At 41.3% G+C, this 11,435-nt stretch overlaps 2 protein-coding genes across 2 annotated transcripts in view; one reads left to right on the top strand and one right to left on the bottom strand.

Annotated features, from left to right (window-relative positions):
• Nucleotides 1–4,721, top strand: part of SPX (spexin hormone) — a 7,399-nt gene extending 2,678 nt beyond the window's left edge. Inside the window, exons 5-6 of the mRNA XM_006155099.2 lie at nt 1,259–1,342; nt 4,616–4,721. Of these exons, the coding sequence (XP_006155161.1) occupies nt 1,259–1,342; nt 4,616–4,674 (143 nt within the window). The 3' untranslated portion in view covers nt 4,675–4,721. The remainder of the gene's footprint in view (nt 1–1,258; nt 1,343–4,615) is intronic.
• A 612-nt stretch (nt 4,722–5,333) lies between these two features.
• GYS2 (glycogen synthase 2) overlaps nt 5,334–11,435 on the bottom strand; it is a 79,517-nt gene continuing 73,415 nt past the window's right edge. The window contains exon 17 of the mRNA XM_006155074.3: nt 5,334–6,700. The gene's annotated coding sequence lies outside the window, so the exon portion shown is untranslated. The remainder of the gene's footprint in view (nt 6,701–11,435) is intronic.

Raw genomic sequence — 11,435 nt, 5'->3', positions numbered from 1 at the left:
CCTCTGAGCGTGGGTGTGCAGAGGTCCCCAGGGAGCTAGTTATTCTGGGAAAAGTTAGGCTTGGGATTCGGCTCAGCTGGTTGAAGAGGGGGAAAGAGAACTACACCATCTATGCAATTGCTTCTAGAAATGTACCTGCTCATTTATGGCCGGGCTTTTACTCACTTTCCACTTAAACAGTAACCTAGGAACTTACAGCGAATGTCTCTATTGTATTACTAGAAAAAGCAAACGGAAAGTTCAAAACCAAAAGTACTTACGTGCAGGCCATTAAGAATGGGGCTCAGGGACAGCCGGTGGTGTCCTGGCTAGGCGGCAGGTCCCCCAGGGCTGACTGTGCCTGTTGAGTCCCAGAACCTGCTTAAAAAACACACCGGGCGGTTGTGCAGTGTGTGCCCAAATCCGGGGAGAATTGAGAAGAGACTGAGATGTGGCCATTCCGCTGAGGGGTGCTTTGTAACTTCCCTCTGTCTGCCCCCCACTCCCCAAGTGCATGTGCCCTATAGCAAATTGGGGGGGTGGGGAGAATGGGGCCAAGGATGATTATTTTTCTTGGTAAATCTTCCCATGCCATTAGATTAAAAATCAATAGTACACTTAAATTTCAGAAAGTTTTAATTGAAATGCTAAAAATAAGAAATTACTTATTTTGAAAAACAGAAAACGTGCTCAAGACATTTTTTGTTTCGCTTCAAAATTGAGTATAATTAAGCTTACTTTATGAAGATTTGTTTTCCCACTTTGTCTCCAAATTAAATAGCGTTGTCTGTGTTGAATCAGAATGGTTTGTCTTCTGTTTACTTAGATTTGAAATAGCTGGATATTTAGCAGATAGCCTTCCATTCATATAGTGGCCCAGAATGTAGTTTATTATCCTAATCCGGTTAGGAGGAACAAGTGAGGAGGTGATAGAGGAACTAAGTAAGATCATGACTAAGTCTCTGCCCAGACATCTCATTTTAAGCTGCAAAAGGGGTGATCTCATGTGTACTCTATCTTAATCGTCCTTGCTTTCATGAAATCCTCCACAGCCTACATTTTAAAATTCCCCTCCAAATCCTATATGTAAACACGACATAACTGATTGGAAGTCATTTCCAAGAGAAGTGTGAAATGTTTCCATTTATAAAAATCTGCTGACACAAAGAGATCAAAATTCTATCTCCCAGAGATTGTTCTAGTCGTATACCAGAGCAGAGTATGATCTGTATGGATACTTAAATACTAATGGCCTCCCTACACATTTTTGTTTCTCCAGAAAGACGAAGCCCAGACCCCCAGGTGCTAACTCTGGCAGAGGCAGCAGCCCTGTTGCTGGCTTCCCTGCATAAACTGCGAGAAGGTACGTCTATCGTGACTGCTGCCAGCTGCAGGACAGAGCAGCAGCTTTACTCACTTGTGGACTCTGTGTGGAGTTCACTGCTCTCCTCGAGAAATTCACAGAGGTGTTTATTCCATAAACCAATATATTGGGGTCAGTGTGTGGCGTGGTGGTTAAGATTCTGAACTCCCACATGGCTGCCCACAGTATGTCCCAGACCCGGAGGCTTGAAACTCATGCCAGGTGTATGTGCATACATGCACAAAATCCTGAGAGGAAGATGGAGGACAAGGGATTGTGACATGGCCATCCCTCGTGGGTGCGTGTGGGGGGTTCTCACTTTCCCTCTGTCTGACTCTCTCTAATGGGTACACATGCCCTATGGCAAAAACAAACAAAGAAACAAAACCCCAAGAAACAAAAAGTGAATGTATTTCTTATTAAAGTGACTCTCCTTGGTAAGACTAGGGAGTTTTCTATAAAGTTCACAAGTCATAGTTTATTGCAATCTTTAATTTTTTTCTTTATTCATGATAGAACATATACATACACACATGAGAAACAGAGAGATGGGGCCAGGAGTTGGCATAGTGGTTAAAGAGCTGGACTCCCACCTAGTCAACTGTGGTTCGAGTCCTGGACTTGATGGTTTGAAACTCACAGTAGGCACATGGCTGTACATGCCCAAAATCCCAGGATGAGAATGGAGGAGAAAGGATCGTGGTGTGGCCATGCCCCTGGGGAGTGATTTCTTGCTTTCTGTCTCTCTGTCTCTCCAGAGAACACATACACTCTGTAGTAAAAATCTCTCAAGAAAAAAAGAAAAAGAGAGAGAGGAGTACCCTACACAAGGTCTGGTCATTACTGCTGTCCCCGTCCTCCAGCCCTTCAGTGCATCCTGGGCACTCTGTGTACCTGGTGTGTTGCAGACCGATGGGGTCAGGTCAGGGAGTAAAACCATGGTCACCATGAGGGATCCAGGATATCTGCTCCCCAAAACTGACTTCTATTGCAATCTTTATTTCTCTTAGAATTCTTAAAACCAAAAGAACTAAGTCCAACTTCATTTTCTTAGAGTTAAAAAAAAAAAACAAAAAACTGAGGCCAAAAAAGATTAAATAATCACATATGAGCATGTGCTGTATCAATCCACTAAAATTCAAGATTTGAGGGACCCAGCAGTTGGCGTAATGGCTATGTCGCTGGACTCCCATATAGTTGACTGCAGTTCACATCCCGGACCCGGTGGCTTAAAACTCACACCAGGCGCGTGTGCCCAAGATCCTGAGAGGAGAATGGAGGAGAAGGGATTGTGGCATGACCATCCCCCCTGGGGGGTGATTTCTCCCTTTCTGTCTCTATGTCTCTCTCTGTCTGTCTGGCGAGCGCACACGCCCTATGGCGAAAAGCCTCTCAAAAAAAAAAAATTCAAGATTTGGAACTTACCAATTTTTGAAGTCAGCAAGAAAAGAGCTCTGATGGAAATTGGTTAAGGGTGACATTTTAGATTGGATTGTTGAGGAGACAGAGCCAGAAAGGATGGCAAGCAATAAAGAATAAGGGAGAGCTTGTTTTAAAGAGCAGAAGTATCATCATTAACTGTCTTAGGGAAGGATGTGATTGTAGGTATCAATTTCAAGTCTTGTTTTGAGAAGTAAAAATTTTTATTTGAATTTTTGCTATTGGGCACCTGTGTGACAGACAGTGACAGAAAGAGAGAGAAAGTGAGAAATTATTACTGTCCAACCCACCCCAGACTCACAGAGGGATGACCTTGCTGCATTTCCTCCTCCTCCATTCTCCTCTTGGGATTTTGGACAGGCACGCATGTCTGGCATGTTTTTCAAGCTGCCAGGTCTGGGACTCAAACCTCATAGTCAGCCATGTAGGGTCCAGCTGCTTGACCTCAGTGCCATCTGCTGGCCCAAGAATATATGTAATTATTGAAGTTTTTAAAGTGGTTTGTCTCTAAAATGAAATAAGGAAACAAAATTGTATTAGTCCAAATTGATGGAAAAGTTTTAGATTCCCATATGGTATATATTAATTAGTAGTCTCCTCTAATATTTTTATTCTAAAGTCTCTAGGTATTATTTAGAAAGTATTTATTTTATGTAGTGAATGTTTCTTTCCATGAAGTTTGTACAGGGATGCCTTTCTGGATGTGCATGTGTGTGCGTGTCACATGCACATGTGTTTCCTTCACTTTTTTTTTTGGAAAGGTTTTTGCTATAGGGCACGTGTGCTCGCCAGACAGACAGAGAGAAACATAGAGACAGAAAGCGAGAAATCACCCCCCCAGGGGGGATGGTCACGCCCCAATCCCTTCTCCTCCATTCTCCTCTCGGGATCTTGGGCACGCACGCACACGCGCCTGGCGTGAGTTTTAAGCCACCGGGTCCGGGACGCGAACTGCGGTCGACTATGTGGGAGTCCAGCGACATAGCCATTACGCTAACTGCTGGTTCCCTGTTTCCTTCACTTTTTGAAGAGCAGCCCATTATCTGCAATATTTCAAAATATGCCACCTGATTGTCTTCAGGTTAAGATATCCAAACCTGAATTGCTAGCACATTTTGCAAGATAATCTAGACATTCAAATTACATTGTAACTAACTGAGGACATGTGGTTTTAGCTAGGGATAATTCTAGAAAAAATAAGATGCATTTTGCCTCAGGCCACTCCTCAACCCATGCTAGGGTTTAGCCCTTCTACCCTCTTTTTAGGGTCCCTGAAACCTGCTAGGATCTGACTTCCTAGATACCCCCACCCTAGAAGTGATACCACATGCTCTAAAGTTTTGCAATCTCATCAAGCTAGTACATGTCTCTTCTTTTTGTTTCATCTCCTCTCCAGAACTCTAGCATAACTAAAAAGGGAATATTTGCAAGTGTGTCCCTATCTTTTTTCTTAATTCAGATGCATTTTAACGGGATAGAGAGAGAGATACTACTTTGATGCAAGTGAATGGCTGTAATGGTGGGTATTTTAGATGCGAGGCAGGTTTATCAAACAGAAGATGTAGTCTTTTCAGGTTTCTACCAAACATACCATGTTGCAGTCTCACTCATTATGAATATTCACATCCAAAAAGCGAATTCCCTACTGTGTCCCAAACTGAGGGGAGAAATTTTTAAAGTGAACGAATTGAAGCGCTTTTTGATTTTTTTTTTTAATAACAAAGTCCACGAGTTAACATAGCTTAGACGACTATATGTTTATTTCCTGAGGTTCTCTTTATCTTACTTTTCGTTTTATGAAACAAAGAATGAGTGTTTATTTTTTTCTAACAGGTGGGGAAGGAAACGTTGATGAAACCAGATTCCTGGAAGGCGGGCTATTAAACTGGTGAAGATCTCGCAGATGATGTTCAATTAAAGTTCTATTCTTGGTGACACACGACCTCTGTGGATAAAACCCTTGCACCCTTTTTATTCCATCCGTCATCTTAGGAACGTGCACAGCTCATTTTGTTCTTTCAGAAGCAAAAGAAATATAGAGTTTTTAGCTGAGAACACCATTGCCTTCTTTCATTGCTCCAAGTCCTGTTTAGATCACCCTAAGTCTTAATGTCTTAGGGCATTTATAATCATAAAGTTGACCACTTTAAAGTGCTCTTTCCTTTTGTTACAGGCAGAACCCATCTTGACCTCAGTGGGTGCGCTCATTCTGTTCCCCATTTGCATTTCGTTGTCATTTAGCAGAGTTTCTCCCTCTCTGTTTCCCCTTTGTCCCATCTTCAAAGAGTGAGGGGGGGAAGGAAGTATGGCATGCTGGGAAAAAGAGTGGCTCTCCATAGTTTATCCAGGAGTGGTAGGTTGAGGCACGCACCCTAAGGCAGAAACCTCTGAAAACAGAGAGAGAGAGGGGCCAGCAGGTGGCGTGGTGGTTAAGGGCGCTGGATTCCCACATGGCCAAACACGATTCGAGTCCTGCCCCTGGTGGTTTGCTTTCTCACTTTCCCTCTCTTTCTCTCTCTCTCTCACTCTGTTCATCTCTGGTCAAATTAAAATAAGTAAATGAATAAAGTTAAATAAAATAATTCTTTAAAAATAGAGAGAGAAGAGGGAGGGAGAGGCTGGGAAGAGGTGCTGTGATCAGAACACTTCGGAGTGCTGAGAGAGGACAGCCAGAGAGGCTGGAGCTTGTGGACGGTGAGCGGCAGCACCTCAGCTGAGAGCAACCCTTGTGTACTTTGGGGCTCTTCCTATATTCAGGTTGGAAACATGGATCTACAAGTTTCTGAGAAACAAGCAGATGGCGACACACTCTGCTCCTGTATATGCCACACAAAGGGAACAAACCAGGTTTGTATAGGTAACGTGTTTTCGATGACTTAACAGACTCAACAGATTCAAGTACTGCACTTACTCTAATCATCCAGGGCTTTAGGCAGTACTGGACAGCATTACATAAAGGAATCTGAAAACCTAGTGCATGGTACTGTGCTTAATTTTCTCCTTTTCAAAGTCAGCTTGGGTTTAATACCATCTATTATAGATACATGCACATACACCTCACACATACACACACATGCACGTGTGTACACAGATGTGCACCCCTACAGCAAGCGTATTTATTTATTCAGAATTACAGTATGACCATCATATTTATTGTTTTTTACCTAAATAATTCAGACTTGTTACAAATAAATGTCCTAAGTGGAAAATATTGTTCATTCTTATCATCCTCGGTATATGTCCATTATGTAGTAGCCAAAGAATATCTTTATGTGAATGTATCTGTAATTGAAATTAAATTTCACTGTGTTAAATAATCAAAACTCTGCTTATGAGATTTGCTTGTATCTTGTTTCATAAAGGAATCATAGACTAAATTCAAGTTAATGTAGCATGATCTGCACCCCTAAAAATAATATGCACGTATTAAAAAATCCATGTGGCATTGTAATAGGCATTTGTCATTAATTATGATTGGATTTTAAAGTGGGCTTGACAATACATGATGTCCAACCTAGTGAAAATTATTTACTCATCAGATATCAGTTGGTACATATTAGCTATTTGAATGATATGCCTATTCCAACACTTGCAATATCTATCTTAGGAAATAATTCTTTCGACAACTAGCCAGAGGAATCTCAAATGTTGCAAACTAAAAGAGAGTTTTAAAAGTCTGTCTAGAGCCAGCTAGTGGTGTGGTGGTTAAGGTGGATGGATCCCACATAGTCAACTGAGCAGATCAAGTCCTGGATGCAGTAGCTTGAAAAATACATCAAGCACGTGTGAATGGGTGCCTGAAATCTCCAGCAGAGAACGAAGGGGAAGGAACTGCAACATGGCCATCCCACCTTGGAGTGAAGGGGTGATTTCTCACTTTCCCTCTCTTTTTCTCTCTTGCTGTCTCTATAGGAAAAACTGAAAACGAAACAAGCAAAACAAAACAAATTTTAAAAAAACACAACTGCCTAAATGACCAATAGATGTTAAAATGTACCTCCAAGTATTATAAATACTCTAATTGTTTGAATGTCCTCCTGTATAAATGTATGATTCATTACAAAGGCCCCTCTCCCTAGTTTGTTATAATTTCTCATCCCTGTTATAGAGTCTTTGCAATTCCATTTCTATCTTTTTTAAAAACTGAGATGTGGCTGGCCCAGATCCCACGTGGATGATCATGGTTTGAATCCCAGTTCTGGCAGCTTGCAAAATACTCTAGGCATGGGACCAGCAGTTAGTGTAATGGCTATGTCGCTGGACTTCCATGTAGTCGACCGCGGTTAGAGTCCCAGACCCAGTGGCTTAAACTCACACTGGGTGCGTGTGCATGTGTGCCCAAGATCCTGAGAGGAGAATGGAGGAGAAGGGATTGCGGCGTGACCATCCCCCCTGGGGGGTGACTTCTCACTTTCTGTCTCTCTGTCTCTGTCTTTCTGGCAAGCGCATGCACCCTATAGCAAAAACCTCTCCAAAATAAATAAATAAATAAATACTCTGGGCATGTGTGCATAGTACCCAAAATCCCAGCAGGAGGGAGAAATGAAGAAGGGACTGTGGTGAAATCACTCCCTGTCGGGCGGGGGGTCAGTTCTCCAGCTCTGTCTCTCTTTGTATCTTTCTCTCTCTCTCTCTGGTGACTACACATGCCCTCTGGCAACTAAAAGCAAACAAACAAACCAAAACCTGAGATGAACAAGTGATCCTAGCTCAAAAGCCTTTCCCATCCTATTGTTTGTGTTTCAAAATTGGGAAGTTTCCTCCTTCAATGCATGTACATGTACTAGAATGTCCCTACTCCAGAGAGAATTTTCAGCCACCTTCTGTACAGTTCTGTGTAGTTGCCCTTCTGCTCTGCCTCTGCAGCCTATCCTTCCTGGAGCTATCTGACCTATCCTGGTTTATCTTTTATTTTTTGTATCCCTGGGTCGTGAAAGAGGTACCTCTTCCCCCAACACCATCCTTCTGATGCTGAAAGAGGAAGATAGGAAAGGAAGAGACCCTGGCCTGTTCAAATCCGTCTCCAGCTCACATTTCTTCTTTGCCTGATTATGATAAATAAAAATGAATGCTCATCAATCTTGACTTACATTATTTATCTTGACCTCAAGAGAAAGGGAAGTTAGAAATATAACATCATATAGTCCAGTCTCTGGAAAATACCATTTTCTGTTTGACTTATAAGCCACAGAGATTTTTTTCTCACAGTTCTGGAGGCTGGAAATCCCAGATCAAGGTGTCAGCAGAAATGGAGTCTGGTTGCGCAAGCAGGTAGTGTGTGTGGTTAAGGTTCGAGTCCTATACTGGTAGTTTGAGAATCATGCTGAATGTGGGCATGCATGCCCAAAATCCCAGGAGGAGAATGGAGGACAAGGGATTGCTGCATGACCATTCCCCCTCAGGGGTGATTTCTCACTTTCCCTCTCATTGTCTCTGTCTCTCTCTCCTCGCTGGCTTGCTCACTCTCCAGTGAGCGCATGTGCCCTAAGGCTAAAACCTCTTAAAAAAATAAAGCTTAAATGACGGAGCAGAGAGATGGAGTCAGTGGCAGCAGCTGTCTGATGACAGTTGAGTTCGGAAAGGATCAGTGGAAACTGATCCTTACGCATGCCTCTCAGAACCATGTGCTGTGAGTCAGTTAATTTCCATGTGTTTGTTATTTGTAGACTTTTCTAATCATATGCTTTCATTGAAACTAAAAATCACTTCCATTTTCAAGTGTTTTTTTTTTTAATTGAAGCGTTTTTCTCATGCTTTCAGTTACAGTAGTTATTCATTAAATATGCCCTTTATTAAGCGTTGAAATGTGCCTGGTGCTAGATACCCATTATCTATATAATCCCTTCATACTTTGATAAATTTGTTCTTCCCATTTACTGAAGAAAACTGATGGATAGAGAGGCCTCATGACTTGTCAAGGACAAAGAACACATAAATAGTAAGAAAAGATTTGGACCAGTTGGTGGTGACTCTAGAGTCTTTTAATAACCAATTACTGGGACCAGCAGTTAGCATAATGGCTATGTGACTGGACTCTCATGTAGTCGACCACGGTTCGAGTCCCAGACCTGGTGGCTTAAACTCACACCGGGTACATGTGCGTGTGTGCCCAAGATCCCAAGAGGAGAATGGAGGAGAAGGGATTGTGGCATGACCATCCCCCCTGGGGGGTGATTTCTCCTTTTCTGTCTCTCTGTCTCTCTGGCGAGTGCACGTGCCCTATAGCAAAAACTTCTCAAAAAAAAAAAAAAAGACAATTACTGACTGAGCTGGTCCATGGCCTGGTAGTTAAGGGAACTGGGTCCCATATGGCCAATCACACAGTTTCAGCCCTGGACCCAGCATCTTGAACAACACGCCAACCTGTGTGTATGAGTGCTCAGAATCCCAAGAGGACGGAGCGATGGAGAAGTAACTGCAGTGTGACCATGCCTCATTGGTACTTTCTCCTGCTCCCTCTCCATCTCTCCCTGGTAAGCACACTAACCTCTGACATTTTTTTTTTTTAATTATCAGTTAGGAGTATCAGTTGAATGCACAGTTGTGCTACAACCCTAGGGGTAAATTTTCGTAGATGGGGAGTAACAACAAATCTTATTTTTATCACGAGAGCTTTGTGGTATTTTGGCAAATAAGTCTGAGTAGAAATCCACCTCATATTTTTTTCTGCTCTGCAGTGCAGAGTTTTATAAGCTGCTATACAGATGCTAGGTTAACTGGCATTCAATGGCATCTTTCTTTCTTTCTTTCTTTCTTTCTTTCTTTTCTTTTCTTTTTTGTTTTAGAAACAGATTTTTGCTATAGGCCACGTGCACTCACCAGAGACCAGAAAGAGAGAAAGAGATAGAAAGCATGAAATCACCCCCTCCTCCAGGGTGGTGGGGGGGGATTGCCACACTGCAATCCTTTCCCCTTCATTCTTCTCTTGGGATCTTGAGCATGCATGCACACATGCTCGGTGTGAGTTTTAAGCCGCTGAGTCCGGTACTTGAACCGTAGTTGACTATTTGGGAATCCAGCAACATAACGATTACGCCATCTTCTGGTTCCATTAATGGGCATCTTTCGAGGATTATGCTATAAGTAATTTATTTCTCATCTTTCTGAACCTCTAAATGAGGTAAATTTGTAACCATCCTCCATTTTGCTCTGACTTCTTGCTTGCATCCAGCATTCTACTTTTTTTTTAGCCAAACAGGTTATAGCAACACTAGATTAGTTTCCCATTGTTTTTGAACCCACAGCATTGCCACTGTTATCTTCAACAATCCAGCACTGCAAAAACCAAAACATTTTTCTAGCCTCTGCAGACCAAGGCCAGCTCACTTTGACATAGACAGAACTCATAGCAAGTGGCTACTCAGTTATGAAAAAAGTATGCAAAGAGTGAACATTTCTTATTTTTGTTTTTGGCCAGTTTAGATGTAATTACATTTTAAACATAAATATGTTGAATTATAATCATTTGGCTCTATCTCCAAGCACATCACAAAATATGTTGAGGATGCTGTCTTGATTATTATTAAATAGATGCTATATTTTTAGGTTGTTAATTATTTTTCAAAGAGAGTTTTTAATGTTATACTTCACTAGATGCTATTCATGCGGGGCGCTTTACACATACAATATTTTAATGTCTAAAAGATTTTAAAACAAGACATTATCAATAAAAGTAAAATCTTTATTGATGTATTTAGTCATTTAGATTTAATAATTTATCATCTATTGGAAGACTGTCCAACTTTCAAAGGGCTTTTCATTTAAACAACAGAAGACCTGTTATAGTTAGATAGCACAGTAAACATGGTAACTTCACTCTTTCATTAGTTTAAACATGAATTCTAGATTTCAGAAATGGTGTAACAAATACACATTAATATGAATCAAAACCAGAATTTAGTATAGCTCTTTAAAGAGAATTTTTGCTACTCACTAGAGAGATTTAGAGAGAGAGAAAGTGAGACAGCCTCCCCGCTGGGTGATAGTCATGGCACAATTCCTTCTCCTCCATTTCTCCCTCTTTTCTAGATTTTTGGGCATGTGCATACATGAGATCAGTGTGTTTCTCATGCCACCAGGTCTGAGACTCAAACAGCGAAGTCAGCCATGTGGGATCCAGCTGTCTTAACCACTATGCCATGGACTAACCTTAGGACAGCTTTTCTTCTTCTTTTATGGACTTTGATTCTCTCCAAAAGTAAATATAAATTCATGGTTGACACATGTAAATGGGAAAATAAACAGTAAATATTTAGTTATTTTTAAATAATGTAGATGAGTATGTGTGTTTATGGTTAACATCAGGATTCTTTGCGGGGGAAAACTGAAGATTTGTAGGGTATATTGGGTTGTCGAGAAAGTCAGGAAGCATTTTTACACAGAAAAACATAGAAAAATACAATATGACTTTCCTGATGACCTAACAGAATCTATAACTATGAAGGAAAGGGTTATGGTGATAATAATTGAGAAATAAACAGTAGTAAGTGAAAATTTATAGTAAACATTTTTAAAATGCTTCTAGCCTTGCCCCTTTAGTTTTCCTTCTCATACCTAAAATTACTATGGAAAGAGTAGGAGATTATAACTTGGATTTATTTTTTTTCGGAGAGGTTTTTGCTATAGGGCATGTGCGCTCACCAGAGAGAGAGAG

Source organism: Tupaia chinensis, unplaced genomic scaffold (assembly GCF_000334495.1).
Source record: "Tupaia chinensis unplaced genomic scaffold, TupChi_1.0 Scaffold000434_1, whole genome shotgun sequence".
Classification (NCBI taxonomy): domain Eukaryota; kingdom Metazoa; phylum Chordata; class Mammalia; order Scandentia; family Tupaiidae; genus Tupaia; species Tupaia belangeri.
The sequence above is the reverse complement of the archived record's forward strand: the minus strand, read 5'-3'. Positions and strand labels throughout refer to the sequence as shown.